The sequence below is a fragment of the Rattus norvegicus genome, chromosome 1 (assembly GCF_021556685.1).
Source record: "Rattus norvegicus strain SHRSP/BbbUtx chromosome 1, alternate assembly SHRSP_T2T, whole genome shotgun sequence".
Taxonomy (NCBI): Eukaryota; Metazoa; Chordata; class Mammalia; order Rodentia; family Muridae; genus Rattus; species Rattus norvegicus.
The window spans coordinates 105,898,118-105,914,674 of record NC_141534.1 but is presented as its reverse complement, the minus strand read 5'-3'; the positions used below and the strand labels follow the sequence as shown (position 1 = coordinate 105,914,674).

Genomic DNA, 16,557 nt, shown 5'->3' with positions numbered 1-16,557 from the left:
GAGGAGCCTCCTTGGGGAGCCTTTAAATCTCCTCATTCTTCCCCAGCCCCGCCCCTGCCCTGTTGGCACCCAGATGCTGGCCAAGGCCCTGCCCTGCTGACGGAGGTGAATTTTCTGCTCTCAACCTCATGGCTGTGGGAGGGGAGGGCCCTGCTGCACCTGCTGTTCAGTAGGCCCTAGTTCACCGTGGATACCTTCCCAGGGCTTAGATTGGGTGGGGAAGGGCCTGCTGTTCCTGGACCTGTTCATGTTCTGGGGACCAAAGCCAGATGGCAAGGTCAGGGGTGATACTGAAGGGGTGTGATAGTCGGGTACAGAAGCAAGTGACCCCCAACCCAAAGCTCTAAGGAAGGTCCTGTACCTCAAGACCAAGATTACCCTAAGAAATCAGCCATTAGAACAAATTCTTTGCACCAGTGACAGCCAAGAAGGCTGCAAGCTCCCCACATATATGTCATTTTCTTTTTGTTGAGAATGGCAAAAATCTTTCCTTCTTGGACTTGGACTCTGGATCACTGATTTTATTGTTCCTGTTAGAAGTTTGGGAACTGGGTATACTGGTGCACATCTTTAATCCCAGCAATTTGAAGCCAGAGGCAGGCGGATCTCTGTGATTTTTGGCTCTAATAATCTGTGATGTAGACTAACCTGGCCTACATGGTGAGTTTCCGGACAGCCAGGGTTATATAAAGAGCTGTCTCAAAACAAACCAATAAAATAAAATAAGATAAACAGAAGTTATGGTGCACATTACCATGTCCTGATCACTCTTTGGTTCTAGAATACGAGGATTCAGGTTATTCCTGGGGAGTGTCACACGCCCTGAACAGTGTTGGAGTCACAATGACTTTTTCTTGTTTCCTAGTTAAGGCTAGCCAAGGTCCCATCCTTCAAAGTGCCCAGGACTAACTGCCTTCTCTGGGCAAGATTTTCCCCACAGGGCCTGCATGGTGGTCACACCTGTAACCTCAGCACTTGGGAAGTGGAGGCAGGAGGATCAGAAGTTCAAGGTTATTCTTCACTAAGAGGAGGGAATCAATCAATCAATCAATCAATCAATCAATATTTAGAGGCTGGCAAGATGGCTCAGTGGGTAAGGTGTCTGCTACCAAGCCTGACGTCCTTTAAATTCAATCCTGAGTGGTTGAAGGAAGCCAACTCTCGAAACATGTCCTGTGACAGCCACTCTCACCCACACAATAAAGGCCTGCAATAAAAACAATATTATCAGAAGTTGAATGAGCATCTTTCACTCAAGCTAATCTGTTGATTTCAATCATCAAAATGAAGGGTTTCAACATTCAGTGATCCTAAGAATCACAGATTGGGGTCTCTGAAGAGAATCAGAAACTGGACTCCTGTATCCTTGATGGTAAAGCCACAGGCTTCAACCCTGAGACCTGGATGCAATCAGCAAGGCAGCTCACCGTGTCCAAGCCTGTATTGTGTGTCACCAACGCAGCCAAGGCAAAGAGAACATTTCCCTTATTGGCTTGGCCACCGAGAATCCTAGAACTAATGGTGGATCTTGGAAATCTAGATTTAGGTCCTCTTACTGGGGTGCACTACTCATGAGTGTGGACAAAGTGCCAGACACAGTTCTGATCCGCTAAGATGCACAGCTCATTTAATCCTCACAGTCACCCTAGGAGACATGTATTGTGGTCACTTAGGTCACAGATGGAAAACCAAGGATGAGTGAGGTCACAGCCCTGATCCCTGATTCCACATCGAATTCAAATGAGCAAAGCCATACCTGAAGTCGTGTACTCTCTCCCAGGGAAGGGGTTCTGGGTGACATGCAACAGGAGACTTTGTATCCTAGTCCTCCACACATTTCCCATTATGCCCTGTATGGGGTTGGTCTAGTGCTGCTTATATTCAATGCTAAATTCTGTACCCCAAGCTCTGGTTGATTGAAGACCAGTAGATCCTCATGTACCAGCTTTTGTTGTACAAACCCTGCCCCCAAGTTATCCGTGATTAATAAAGATGCCTACAGCCTGTAGGCAGAAGAGAGATAGGCAGGCCTGGAAGTTCCTGGGCTTGGGGTTTCAGGCAGAGACCATGAGAAGAAAAGGACATGGGAAGGAAGATGTAGTCATTGGGTAGGTGGTTCATGAGCACATATCCATGAGGGCCATTCCCTTGCAGTAGGAGTGGCCCAGGTGGAACATGGAGAGTCACATCTTGGGGTCATTGGCAGGGAAGTAGACAAAAGAGCATAGAGGGCTGATATCTGCCCAGCATAGTGCTTTAAGACTTATTGTAAATATGAAGGTTTTGAGTCTTTTATTTGGGAACTAAATGATCTAAGGTGATGTAGAAACCCCCAAATATTATTTACCGCAACAATACCCTAAAGAAAGAAAGTCACACCCTTACAGAGAAAGTTGGATCAACACTATGGAACAACAATATTTTCTCTTTCTTTTTCTTTTCTTTTTTCTTTTTTTTTTAAAGAGAAGGTTTCTCTGTGTAGCTCTGGCTCTCCTGGAACACACGTTTAGTCCAGGCTGGCCTCAAATCAGAGATCTACCTGCCTCTGATTCTTGAGTTCTGGGATCAAAGATCCACCCTACCACCCTAGCAACACTGTTTTCTTCATGCTAAGCGGGTTACACCAGGAGGGGAGAGATCCTGGTTAACAGTGTATGTTGATATGCAGAGGGGCTGATCTTTCTCAGGTAGGAATGAGGCTGGTGGCCGGCTACTGGGGATTCTTAGTCAGAGTCCAAGGTCGTCCTTGAAGGATGTAAGTAGTGGGCCAGTGATTCAGTTCCTTCTCATATTTTTCCTGATCCAGTCCATGTAGCTGCAGACTTTTGTGTAGACTCCAGGCTTGGTGGTAGTATCACAGGGGACATCACCCCAGGATACAATGCCCTGCAGGGCACCCCCGCAGACCAAGGGTCCTCCAGAGTCACCCTGTGGACATAGGAAGGGGTTTCCTCAATATTTCATTCCATGTGGTGAGTCAATGTACTGCTGCTCCTCCTGTCTCAACCTCCTGAGTGCTGGGGCGACAGGTGTGCACCGCCCTGCCTGTTGTCTGTGGTGCTGGAGATGGAAGCCAGGTAACTCTATCAACAACTGAGTTACACCCAACACACTGTCGCCCTTACGCTAATCAACCACTACTTTTCATCAGTGAAATCCTCAGCCAACCCCTGCCCAGGAAACTCAAACCTTAGCTCAAATCAGTCCAAGTCTCCTCTGATTCAACACAAACCAAGAGAACTCGGTCTCCTATGTTCAGTACCCAGCCCCCCCTCAGTTCAAGTCAGATGCTCTCCGAAATCCATGTATCATCTGATCGAAAGCCAGTCTAAACCTGTGCTTCGTAAACACAACCCAACTCTGATCATTGCTTATTTTTTACCCATTCCACAAACCCATGCCATCCAATGCCAACCACAATATCCTCCCCATCCTGAGTCAAAACAAACTCCCTGCCTCCATACCTTCCCAGACCATATAATCTATTCCATGCCCACATCTCTAAGCCCACTTTCAACCTCACCCTGATTCTAACTGATCCTGGAACTTCATCCACACTCACACACAGAATTGTCTCTGCCCCAAAACAAAGAAAATTCAAGGAGCCCTACTTGACCTATTCTGTCTGAATTCAGCTTCCAATTTGACACAGACTAGAATCATCTGAGGTGTCTCAATTGAGAGGTTGCCCAGAGTGTGTCTGTGGGAAGTTGTCTTGATTGCTGGTCAAATGTCAGAGGATCCAGCCCACTGTGGGCACCATCCCTAGGCAAATTTGCCTTGGCTGTGTAAGAAATTGAGAGATGTCTCACTGATGAAGAGCACTGGCTGTTCTTGTCTAGGACCCAGGTTAGGTTCCCAGCACCCACAAGGTGGTTCAGACCATCTGCAATTTCAATCTCAAGGTCATTTTTCTGACCTTCATGTGCAGTATTCACTTGTGATGCACAGACAGACATACATGCAGGGGAAGCACTCATTAACATTAGAGAGAGAGGGAGAGGGAGAGAGAGAGGGAGAGGGAGAGGGAGAGGGAGAGGGAGAGAAAAAGAGAGAGAATTAGCTGAACATGAGTCAGTGAGTCAGTGAGCAAGCCAGCAATGGTTTCTGCTATAGATTCACACTTGAGTTCCTGTCCTGAGTTCCCTCAATGGCAAACTATAGAATGTAAGCTAAATAAATTCTTTCCTCCCTATGTTCCTTTTGATCAGAGTATTTTATCACAGCAACAGCAAATCAAGCTAGGATACATACCATTCCCTCCTTTTACCCAAAGTCCCCTCTTGTCTCTAACCTCACAGGAGTCCGTGCCACCGCCCTCGACACCAGCACACACCATGGTGGGCAACACGCGACCAGGGTAGTCCTTGTTGCAAGATGCCTCAGAGATAATGCTGATGTTGGCACAATGCAACGTATCAGGGAGTCTCACTGAGGAGAACAGATGACTTTGAGTATATTCAATCCCTTTGGTCCATGACCCCTCCATTCTTTGCTGGAATTCCTATACTCAGCCCCATCTTTCCACTCACCTTGTGACTTGTGACTCCCTGTGGCTCCAGGGCTGTTGTCTGATAACAGGCCCCAGCCTGACACCACGCAGTCCTCACCGAGGAGGGGGCAACGTGTGGGCAGAGCCACAGGACGCACCTGGGGTGTTAGGCGGGCAGGCCGGAAAAGTCGCAATAGCATGATGTCATGCCGGTGGGTGCGAGCCTCGTAGCCCGGATGTGGGATGATGCGAGAGACAGAGCGCAGTTGTTCTGGGCCATCGAACTTTCGAAGGTTGTGCTCACCCAGGCGCACTCTCATGAAGCTGTGTGAGAGAGTAAGAGTAGACAAAGTGGTCAGAGTGGATGATCTGAGATTTTCTGAGAACTTTTTCCTCCTCTCAAGTCCTTGAAGCCAGCCAATGGCTCCAACCATGATCCCTTCAGAGCCCAAGAGTTTCTGGGTGTAAAGGTTCAGGCTTTAACCCCAACACTTGGGAGGCAGAGGAAGGTGGATTTCTCTAAGTTTTGGACCAGCCTGGTCTACATAGTGAGTTCTTGAGGAAACTGGGTTACACAGTGAGACTCTGTCTCAGAAAACAAACAAAAACAAACAAACAAACAAACAAAAAACATAGAAAATAAAAACAAAGAAAGAAATCTAGGAGTCCCAAATGAGGTATACAAGTGGAACTTAGGCTCCAGGTTTGGCCCCTTTCCTTCCTTCAGAATAGAAAATGCTCAGTGCCCAGGCCCCTTTTCCACTGGGGTCCAAAAGATGGGGCATTCGTAGCCTTCTCTTTCTCCTTTAGGAACCCACAGGTGCAGAATCCACTCCCTCCCGACCCAGGGCCTTCACCTCCAGCCTACCCATCCTTCAGAAACCAAGAACTTGGGTTACTTCTCCACCAAAGCCACAGTCTATGCATCCCAAACCTAGAAGTTTCCAGTTGTCGTCACACACCCCGGCCCCCATACCCTTCCTTTATACCGGGTTTGGCAGTGGGCAGCAGTCAACACCCAGTGAGGGGAGATGAGAAATGCACCACAATTGAAGCGGCCGCGTTCGAAGAGGGCCACTTGCCATGGCTGCGAATGAGGTACACACTCCTCGCCTTCTAGGACCTTGTCACCATCCTGCGCTGTGGAGAGATACAGGTAGAAGATCTCTCCCCATCCCCGGGCTTTTCAGGATTCCTGCCTCCTCCTCACCCTATCCCCACAGGCTTCGCCCAGGTCATTTGTTCATTAAGAAATTGCTGGGTGTGTCAGAGCTCCTCCTAGCCAAAAAAAAAAAAAAAAAAAATAAAATAAAATAAAAAAAATAAAAAAAAAATAAAAAAAAATAAAAAAAATAAAAAAATAAAAAGGGAAAGAAATCCCTGCTAGGTTTGGGGATGGCTCCTGGGTAAGGCGCTTGCTGCCTGAAGACTCAGTTTGGGTCCCCAGCACCCACATGAACAATCAGGTGTTGCAGCACAAGCCTGCAACCCTACTGCTGGAGCCTGGGGGAGGGGAGACAGTCGGATCCCAGGGCTGGCTGACCAGCTAGTGTAAGGTCTGTGAGAGACCCTGTCTCAAACAAAAGAAAGGAAAAGAAAAAAGAAAAAGATGGAGGGCTAAAGAGATGGCTCTTGGGTTAAGAACTCAGATTACTTTGCTGAAGGCCTGATTAGAGTTCCCAGCACCGAAACTACGGTTCACAACTTGTAACTCCAGTTCCAGGGGATTTGACACCTTATTTTGGCCTTCAGGAACACCTACAAACACACATGTGCACTAGTGCATGCACATTTATGAATGCATGCATTTGTGTGCACACATGCATTTAAGAAGGAAAAAGAATTTAAAAGAAAGAGAAATAAATAAGAAGTGACAGAGGCTCTGGCTTCCACCCACATTGCACAGAGGAGTATACACACATGTCACACACACACACACACACACACACACACACACACACACACACACACAATATCCCACTTGTCTTGAAGTTCTATAGTCTGGTTTTGATAATTGCTTCCTGTACTTGCAGTGAGGACTTGACTCGTATGTTTGCATGTGCACATGTCCATGGGAGTACACATGCGCCTATGAGGTCAGAGGACAATCTCAGTGTCATTCTTCAGGCACATGTACCTCGAGTACTGGGATAGATTACTCTCACTGAACCTGTGCTCACTGACTGTGCTAGGCTGGCTGACCAGTGACCCTCAGGAACCCCCTGGGTCTACCACCCCGCACCCAGTGCTGCATTATGGCTTCTGACACGTACTGAGGGTCAAACCCAGATCCGTAAACCTGTACAGTAAGCAGCTCACTGACTGGACTCTCAATGATTGACCTGTCTCTCCATCAACAGTTTGGACTCTTGGAGCTTGTTTTTCTCAATAGTAAAACGTGGGTACGGTCATGAAAATCAGAAGGGGCCTACGGGTGTCTGTGTATGGTGAATTGTGCCGGAAGCATTCTAAGTCCATGAAACACTATGAATTGATTTATTCATTCAGTGTTTTGAGGCAAGGTCTCACACTGTTGCACAGCCTGGCTTAAAACTTGTAATGTAACTGAGGTGGTCTGAATGCATGACAGTCTACTCTATTTGGTCTCTCAGGTTCTGGGATTACACTTGTTACTTTAAACAAAGGACACTCATTTATTTATGGGGGTGTCTATGAGGATGTTCATGTTGGTGATGGTAGGTATGGCTGAAGTATGACAGACATCTGTGTAGATCTAGTTACAACATCAAACCACAATTTAAAGGCTGGGGACATGACTCAGTGGGTAAAGTCCTTGCCTTGGAATCACAAGGACCCAGGTTCAATCCCAAGCACTCCAGTAAAAAGTCAGGCATGGTGCTGCATGCTTATAACTCCATAAGGTACAGTGCCTGGAGGCAGTCAGATCCCTGGAGCTCCCCTGGGCTAACCAGTGAGCATTGTGCCTCTGACAAGTTCTGTGTCAAAAAACTAATGTGGGGCTGGAGCAATGGCTCACAGGTTAAGAGCACAGGCTGCTCTCACAGAGGATCCAGTACAAATTTCCAGCAACCACATGGTAGCCCATGACTATCTGTAATTCTGGTTCCAGGGGATCTGATGGCCTTTTCTGACCTCTGAGGGCACCAGGCACACACATGGTGCACATACATGAATGAAGACAAAACATTCCTACACATAAAATAATAAAATAAAACAAGGCAGGCAGTGCCTGACATGCATGTGCACATACTGGATGTATAGACATGTGCACAAAAAGAAAAAATATGTTTTAAACACAAGCCATTTTGTAGAACTCAGTGACCCAGAGACTCACCTATAGGGTGAATACTCAGATATGGACAGTACTCTACCAACCCAGACCACATTCAGATACCACCAGATACAGAGCTGAGATTTCAAGGTCAAAGACACCTAGTAGGAGAGCACAGACCTGGGAACAGGACCACTAATGATTAAGGACACTCTTTGAAGTTCACAAAGGCTGGAAGAACTTTGCTCCAGCCTCTGGACAGCAAGGCACACACACACACACACACACACACACACACACACACACACACACACACACACACACAGAGAGAGAGAGAGAGAGAGAGAGAGAGAGAGAGAGAGAGGCAGACAGACAGACACAGAGAGAGAGAGAGAGAGAGAATCAGAGACAGAGACAGACTAACAAAGAGACAGAGACAGAGAGACAGACAGAGAGACAGGGAGACAGAGACAGAGACAGACACACGTAGAGACTAATATAATCAGGACACTTGAGCAATTTTCTTGCCCGACTCCTCCAAGGTCACCTACTCCTGAGATGGACTGTTACAACCAAGCCATCTGTCTACACTCTGCCTTCTGCCTTCCAAGGTCATGAATAGAGCTGAGGACCTGAGAGTCTGTGGGAATGCGGATGTGGCAGTTGAGGGGCTTAACAGAGGAAGGGTGAGGTCGCCCTGTGGAGGAGGGCACTGGCTGAACAGCTGGGCATTGAGCTGCACCCAGCCGGTCCCAGCTGGAGGAGGGTGGAGGCTCTGGCTGGGTGCAGCACACAGCTGAGGCAGAGCCCAGGGAGAGCCCAAGGGGAGGCTTGGCCACCATGGGGGAAGGCTGAGGCCCTGGGCAGAGGTCATGTTGGGAACAGGAGGATCGTTAATGGACACCCCTCCAGATTTCTGCAGGGCAGAAAGCATCAGGTTACATTGAAAATTTCCACAAGATGTGTGACAGAGGTTGGTCTGTGGTTGGCCTGTCACTCAGCGTGACCTTGGTTTATGGGCCATCCCTGCTGCCAACCTGCTTCTTAGTAAATGACGGCAATAGTGGTCGTTCTTCCACAGTGTGGGTCCCATTATTCAGGCCTGACAGAAGGTACCATTTGTGTCATCTCAAAGTTCTGACCTTATTTTGGTGGACAGGTTTTCTCACGAAACATGGAGCTTAGAGACTGGCTGGACTGGATGGCCAGCAATCCCCAGGATCCCCCTGTCTCCACCTCCCAGCTCTGTTTTACAGGCATGCAGCTGGGCTTTCCATGTGGGTATTGGGGATGTAAACTCAGACACTCATGCTTCCACAGCAAGAGCTGTATCCACTGGCTTTCCCCAATCCCTCTGCCTCACATGGTCCCTGTGTGGGAATAGCTGTGCCAGGAGGGTCCAAATTGTCTAATCATGCTCACACACCTCATAGAGAACCCCACTGGATTCTTAGGGAGGACACTTGCCTCCTTCCTAGGGTTGGGAAACTAGGCTTGCAGTGTTGGGGAACTGGCAGTCACAGTATTCAAACCTGGGTCCTGAGCTCTTGGTGTCTCAACCATCTTGATAGCTTGTCCCATGTATCACATGATGTGATTTGGACTTCACCATGACTGTCACAGCTATAAAGCTCTCGAGGCCCAGAGAGGTAGAAGAGTTTCCCCAAGGTTACACGGCAAGAAAGATCATCCTTGGACTCACGTTTAAAGGCTCAGGAGGCCCAGAACTTCTGGTGACTCAGGATTGAGGATTCAGGGGCATTTAGCTGGTGGCTCAGATGGAAAAGGGAATAGGGGTCTGTGGGTGAAGTTTGAGCTGGCAGGTTCCAGGGTGCAGATACTCTGGGGAAAGGGGCAAACTCTTTGATCAAACCAGTACCTGACTTTGGTGCCCCTCACCTGCAGACACCAGCAAGATGAAAGCAAGGAGAAGCCACATTGTAGAGGAAGGTCCAGGTCTTAGTGATCTGAGGGGCATGACAAAAGCTGGGGTAAGGCTGGATCCATCTGTCCCCATCACCCTTCTGTAGACACAAGTGCATTTCCTGCGTAGGACACACTTTTCTTTTGTCTTATGTCACAGTGTTTTTCTATATGTCTCAGGCTGGCCTCAAACTCATGATCCTCCAGCCTCAGCCTCCTGACTATTGAGAGGACAGTTACACAGCATGATGCTTGACTGAGATCTACTTTACTGATCTGCCTTCCGTCTCCCACAGCCTCAACCTCTGGTCCCTCCTGGTCCCTATCTCTGGAGGGTCCTCTGTGCCTTCCAGAATTGTCAGGCCCTAGTGTTATTCAATAGCCTCTGGGTCTCTCTCTCTCATTCCCATGGCTCTTGATCAGGACTCTATCCAGCTCCCCCATGGGTCCTCTTTAATGTAGTACTCCTGTAGTCTACCCCATACACATATCCCTAGAGAGCTTACCTCCCTCCTTCCCTTCTTTCTTTCCTTTCTTCTGCTCTAAGCTGGATAACTGCACTGAGCCACATACACCCACCCCTCTCCCCTTACTGGTGGATTCTAGAAATGCCCACTACCACCAAGCTACATGCCTAACCCTCTTTTTACTACTCATTTTGAAACAGGGTCTCACTAAGATTAGCCTTGAACTCTCCATCTTCATGCCTTAGATCTCAGGTGTTGAATGACAGGCTTTCACTACTCCATCTGCCTTCTCCAGGGTCTTTCTACAGCAGAGATGAGCACTCCTTTCTCCTGTCAAGCCTCCCATGGACTTCTGATAGCCCCTAAATAAAGTCCCATGTCCTCAGCAGGAGTTAGAAAGGCTGAACTTCCTTCTCCTCTTCCAACCTGCCCAGCTGGGTCTCTGTGACCTTGCCCTAGGCATAGCCAGTGCTGGACTTCAGCCTGCAGTTTCACACCCAGACTGCACAGCTTGTCCCAACTCTTGACCTTCTCTGTCACCACTTCCCTCCCCAGACTCTCTGTGGTGTCTCCTCATCAGACTGAGAACTCCTTCTAAGCAAATCCCTCCAGACTGACCCTAGATTCCCAGGTTCCACACAGTGTTAGAGTCTGGCCCATGGAGAGACCTCAGGAAGTTTGGGGGGAGTGAATTCAAGTCCGTCTCATCTTGCTATTTACTCTTCCAGCTCATCCTGAAAGACTATGCAAGCCTTGGAAGACCAAGACATGGTAATCCAGAGGCGATGTCATCAAGATTCTATGGCGTCTGTCCTGCCCTGCATGGTAGCAGTGACTGCAGATACTGAGACCTGGATGCTCCCCACTGCTTATCCTCCAGGGAGATGCAGTCAGGTCAGACCCTCCTTTCCACAGTCTGCCCAGCGTGGGACACATTAGGGAGGTGGTTCTGAACTGACTTGACCTGGATAACTGCTGACCATGTTCTTCGCTCCATGACAAACATTTTCAGGGACGTCCTCCCAGTTCAGCCTGTCCCTTCCTCCCCCCTCAGCCTAGGTTCTTTCTAGAAGCTTCAAGACATTTTCTTGGTTCAAATTCAACTTGAAGAGACAAGAAAAGGACACAGAAGACCCAAATCCCTTGACAACTGATCATCCAGGGTAGTATTTGCCTCCTGGACACCAAAGCATTTGTAGGGTCCCCTCTCCCCTCCCACCCACTTTCCCAAGTTCTCTCTTAAAGATCTCACCCCCTCCAGGTCCTCCAGTGACATCCAGGGCAGCTGGGATACCAGAAGGGGAGCAGTCACCCGAAAGTCTGAATTTATAAGCTCCTAGCCCAGCCCAAGTCTCGGGGTAGGGCTGGGTAGAGTGGAGAGAGAGGCAGTGGATGGTCAGGTTTACAGGCTGGACGCCATGGTGACTGGTGGGATGTGAGACTAGGTCCTTCTAATGAGCATTTATTAGTCTGAAGCCTTTTCTGAGTCTGCAAGGAGAAATTCCACCAAGGGGCAGATCCCTCAGAGGGAGGGGACAGAGAAAGAGCAGAAACCAGAGGACAGTGTAGCACAGAGCCAGAGCTTCTGGGTAGCTGTGGAAACTGACTGTTAAAGTCGTGCTTCTCAGACCCGGGAGAGACTTCTGGAGCTTTGGTTCTTCCTGTTGTCATGAGACGGGGTCTTGCTCATCTGAGTCTGGACTTGAGATCCATCTGCCTCAGCCTCCCAAGGGCTGGGATGACAGGTGTGTGCCACCATGCCACCTTGCATGAGGATTTATGTTAGCAAATGGACTGGGAAGGTCTTGGATCTGGTTGTCATGACCTGAAGTCTTGAGTGTGAGTTTAATTCTTTGGTTTTGTTTTCAAGACGGAGTTTCTCTGTGTTGCTCCCCTGGAACTCACTCTTTTCAACAGGCTGGCCTTAGACTCAGAGATCTCCCTGCCTCTGCCTCTCAGGAACTGGGATTAAAGGTGGGCACCACCACCACCTGGTTGACTAATTTTAGTTTTATAAGTTAAAATATATTAAATTTGCACACACATGCCCATGTGCACGTGGAGGCCAGATATCAACTTTGGGTGTCTCCCAAAAGTGACTTAGGGAGTTTTATTTATTTCATTTTCATTTTTTATGTGTGTGCTTACATATGTGGACTTATGTACCAGTGCAGGTGTCCCTGTGGCTAGAGACATGGGATCCCCAGGAATTAGAGTTACAGAAGGTTGTGCTGGTTGCTACCTGGCATGGGTGCTGGGAACCAGACTTGGGTTCCCTAAAAGATCAGCTTGTATTCATAACTACTGAGCTTTCTCTCCTGCTTCTCTTTTGAGCAGTCTCTCTCTCTCTCTCTCTCTCTCTCTCTCTCTCTCTCTCTCCCTCTCTCTCTCTCAGTTGGTCTTGGAGCTTCCTGATAGACCCAGGCTATCTGGGCAGTTAGCCCCAGAGACCCACCTGTCCCATCTTCCCAGTTCTGGATGACACTGACCTCAGGTCCTCAGGTCTGCATGACAGGCACTTTGTTCGCTGAGCCTTGTCCCTATGATGGTTTACTTTTGAAGTTTGAGGTCCAGTGCCTTCAGTCAGCTGCATCCTGGGCTCAGAACTGTGAATAACTTCTGTGGTCCCAGGCTTGTATTCTGGACCTTTTCCTTCTTCTGGCGTAATCTGCATGATTTTCCTCCTTTCCTTCCTACTTCCCCCTCATTCCCCTCTTTCCCCTCCTCCTCCTCCCCATCTTCCCTATCCTCCCCATTTTCCCCCTCTTCCCCATCCTACTCTACTCCCCCTTCTCCCCCTCCTCTCCCTCTTCCACTTGATTCCCTAGCACCACATAAACCAGAGAGAATAGGGCAATCAAAGCTCTTGAGGGGGTGAGGCAGGAGGATCAGGAGTTCAGGACATGTTTGCTTACTTACATGAGCTTGAAGCTAGCCTGGGATACCTGAGGTTTGTTTCAAATATCAACAGTAAAACAAAACAAAGCAAAATGAAACATGCCCCCTTCCAAAAAAACAAAAAACAAAACAAAACACCCCCCCCCCAAAGAACAGAGTTTGCATGATCCAGGCCTGGTATCACAAGTCTTTTTACTGTAATCCCAGCACTTAGGAAGTAGGGATGGGAAGGGATGGAAGTTTTGGGCCAGCCTGGACTGTCCAGGCTGAGGAATGTAGAAATGCTATCTCAACAGACAAATAGTCAGGACTCAAGTCAGCTTGGCTTCTGACTGTGGATCACTGCAGTGTAGGCTGTGGCGCACACACTGAACACCTAGGTTGCAGGGTCTTGTCTTTTGGATTCTGAGGTGGTCCTGGGATCTGGAGCTTGGCCTCTAGACTGTCTATTGGGGCCAGGAGACATCATACAGATGATCCAAAGCTTCTGGTATTTGTGGCTGGCTCCTGGTATCTCGGAACCCCCAGAGGGCCTTGAACAATTGCCTAGAACCTCCATAATGAGAAGGTCCCTTGGACAGGAGGGACTGAGCTGAGGTCACACAGCCAAGCATGACATCAGTTACAAGCTCCGTCCCTCCCTAGGTCTGGGAAGCTGTTGGCTTTATGGGACAAACCTGAAGGACTGGCTCAGTCCCCCTGGATATACATGACACATACCTTTAGAACATGGGATTTCAGACTCTAGGATACTTTTTCTACCCGTGTCCTCAGAAACCCGAGAGCCCAAGGTGTTAGAATTGTCTGGAATCATAGGTCTCCAGGCCCTCTGGAACCCTGGTCCTCAGATCCCCTAGAACCACCATTTCAGGTCTCCCTCCTAGACCTATAGATACCCTGGACCCCCTAGGGTAAGGCATTCTAGAAGTCTTTCATGTCCACTTGTCTCTTTGTTGCCTAGCTTCACTCTGAGATGAGCTTCATCTGTGTCATTTTTCTGTGGGACAGCATTTTCAGGCTGCTGCTCACTGCTTTCTGCCCTCAGAGCCCTGTGTCCTCTTGGGAGATGGTGCCTGGGCTTCCTTAGTAGAGAGAAAATGAAGCTCCAATAGGGCAAAAGCTAAGCAGAAGGACAAGGGGAGGGGAGTCCAAAGTTCACACTCCCAGCTATCAGCCACTTCTTTGGAACACCCTGGTGGCCAGGGGGAAAGGAATCGTGACAGGGGTTATACTGTAGGCTCCTGATGGGCCTGTGGGAGGAGCTTGAACTAAGCTTTCCAGTAGGACACATTACTGTGAACTGCCCAGGCACATACTGCCTCTAAGACACACAAAGGGACAACCTAGGAGATCTCACACCTTGTCAACTACAGTCCAGGGTATGGGTTTTGGGAGTGTGCTTGCCCCACCCCCCTAGCAGGGACCTCATCAGCACATCCTCCTGCTTGCCCCAAGCTGGTTGCAGCTATCCTCTTGGGGATCTTGGCCAAACCAGAAGTCCTTGAGCCGAAGGCTGGGTGTGTTGTTTTTCCTCTTCCCCTGGCTCTCACTGTGTGCACCTCCTGTGCCTCCTCCCCAGAGCCTCCTCTGCCTCCCCTTCCCCCTTTTCTCCTTTCCACCCCACCTCCCAGTTTTCTTTATATTTCTTTATCCTGCCTCCATCTTCCTCCTCTCTACCCTTCTTCCCCTTTTCTTCCTCTCCCTCCTCCTCCTCTCCTCTCTTCCCCTCCCCCTTTCTCTCTTCCCTTTGTCCCCTCTTTTCTCCTCTTCCCGTTCTTACTTTCCCTTTCACCTCTTGAGGAGTCTTTCTTGGATCAGCTCCCATGGATCGGTTATGAAAAACCCAGGACTTCTATCTAAAGCAGCCACCAGCTTCCTAGTACTCCCTTCCCTGACTCTCTTTCCCACTGAAACTCTCTTTAGCTTGCCCTGCATTCACCTGCTGTCCTCACAGTTAGTTAGGTCTCAAACCTGGAGTGAGAATTAATGTCTCCAAGCTGATGCTGGCTGTCAGGTTTTCCTCACGTGTCTCTCAGTTCCTGCCTGTTATAGGGTCCTCAAAGCTGGGGTACCCTGCCCTTCCTCCCTATATAACCTCAGCCATTCTGGCCCCCATTTTTCGCCCATTTGGCCTCTTGGCTCCTGGCTCTCTCCTCTCTCCTTCTCCCTCTCCTCTCATGATCTAGCTCAGTCTGCCAGCTCTGTACTCTCTGAATCTATGATCCCTCATATCTACAATAAACCTTCTCCTCCACTACACCTAGGATCAGTTATGTCCTCCTTTTATTTCCTTTTTTCTTTCACTAACCTCTTCCCTCTTGTGGTTCACCCAGCCCAGCCTGTTAGCCTCTCCCTTGGCCAGGTCCCCACATTTCTGCTCTCTCCATCTGGCTTCACATTCTAATCTTTTACTGCTCTGTCACTGTGCCCTCCTCCCTGCCTTCTCACCCTGCAGTCTGTCCACTCTGTTCATCACCACTTGATCACCACACCCTCCTGGGCTCACAGCCCTTCTGTGATGTTTCTATCAACCCTGAACAAGGGCCCTGACTTATCGTCTGGAGGTGCAGGCTTTGGAGGAGTCTTTGCCTGTGAGACAATACCTGTGAGTCCTGGTGCTCAGGGAAAGCAGATGTCTCAGTTGAGGGAACCTGACCTCCCAATCCCCGCTCTTTGCCCGTTCAGTCAAGGGTGCATTCAGAAACTCTAACTGGATTCACAGAGCCCAGTTCAGACTCCATCCTGTTAACTTAGTTAGTTTCCAGTATCAGTGGTGTGTATGTATTGCAGGATATTTTATTGCATTGTGAACCCCAAGTTGTATTAGTTACTGAAAAGTCCTGTTTCTAGTTGTGGTGTGGCTTAGCCCTCTGGCTGGAATTTAGACACACCCTTAATGCAAACTTGTAATCTCAAACAATGAAAGTCAAGTAGATTTGTAGAAGGAAACACACATGTTTGAAAGGATGTCTAATTGAGTGGCAGACAAAGTGATCAGTCAGAGAAAGATTTGACAGAATAGGACTTCTCCAACTCTCAGAAGAAGAGAGAGTATAGGAAAGCTAATTAAGAGAACACACACACACACACACACACACACACAGAGAGAGATAGAGATAGAGATAGATAGATAGATAGATAGATAGAGAGAGAGAGAGAGAGAGAGAGAGAGAGAGAGAGAGAGAGATAGCAGATTGTTTAGTATGGAGAGGAATTTTGAGTCAGAACAGCTGAGTTGAACCAGGCAGTCAGAGTGCAGAGCAAACAGGAAAGAGTGAGCGTTTTCAGCAGGAAGTCTCAGAGGCTGAAAACTTTCTAGACCTCGGTAACATTGTATGGAGGTTAGAATCCTTCAGGACTAGGGCTAGGTTAGGAGACTGAGGCAATAAACGTCAGTGACAACCGTTACAACAGGAGAAGAAAAGATTTATTTACACATGTGTGTGTCTATATGCATGTGTGAGAGTCTGTGTATGGGGGGGAGTCTGTGTGTATGTTCGTGTGAGTGCATTCATTTTTCCCTC

The 16,557-nt window shown here is 48.6% G+C and overlaps 1 protein-coding gene across 2 annotated transcripts; it reads right to left on the bottom strand.

The window, feature by feature from the left end:
* Nucleotides 1–2,268: 2,268 nt before the first annotated feature.
* On the bottom strand, nucleotides 2,269–11,607 carry Klk15 (kallikrein-related peptidase 15). 2 transcript variants are annotated; one of them, XM_087555649.1, is made up of 6 exons: nucleotides 11,388–11,607; nucleotides 9,645–9,712; nucleotides 5,482–5,632; nucleotides 4,533–4,816; nucleotides 4,255–4,431; nucleotides 2,269–2,928 (listed from the first exon to the last, which is right to left on the bottom strand). In XM_087555649.1, the coding sequence occupies exons 2-6, from the start codon at nucleotides 9,682–9,684 to the stop codon at nucleotides 2,924–2,926; spliced, it is 657 nt and encodes a 218-aa protein (XP_087411775.1). In that variant the 5' UTR covers nucleotides 9,685–9,712; nucleotides 11,388–11,607; the 3' UTR covers nucleotides 2,269–2,923. The 2 variants fall into 2 exon arrangements, with proteins under 2 accessions (XP_087411775.1, NP_001414564.1); NM_001427635.1 differs by having other exon boundaries at nucleotides 2,326–2,928; nucleotides 4,295–4,431; nucleotides 11,388–11,435.
* Nucleotides 11,608–16,557: the final 4,950 nt, after the last annotated feature.

Coding starts and splice junctions, on each gene's coding strand:
- Klk15 (NM_001427635.1), bottom strand. CDS start 9,684: ATGTGGCTTCTCCTTGCTTTCATCTTGCTGGTGTCTGCAG. Junction 5,633..9,644: donor CATCTTGCTGGTGTCTGCAG/GTGAGGGGCACC, acceptor ATCTCTCCACAG/CGCAGGATGGTGACAAGGTC. Junction 4,817..5,481: donor GCTGCCCACTGCCAAACCCG/GTATAAAGGAAG, acceptor TCTCTCACACAG/CTTCATGAGAGTGCGCCTGG.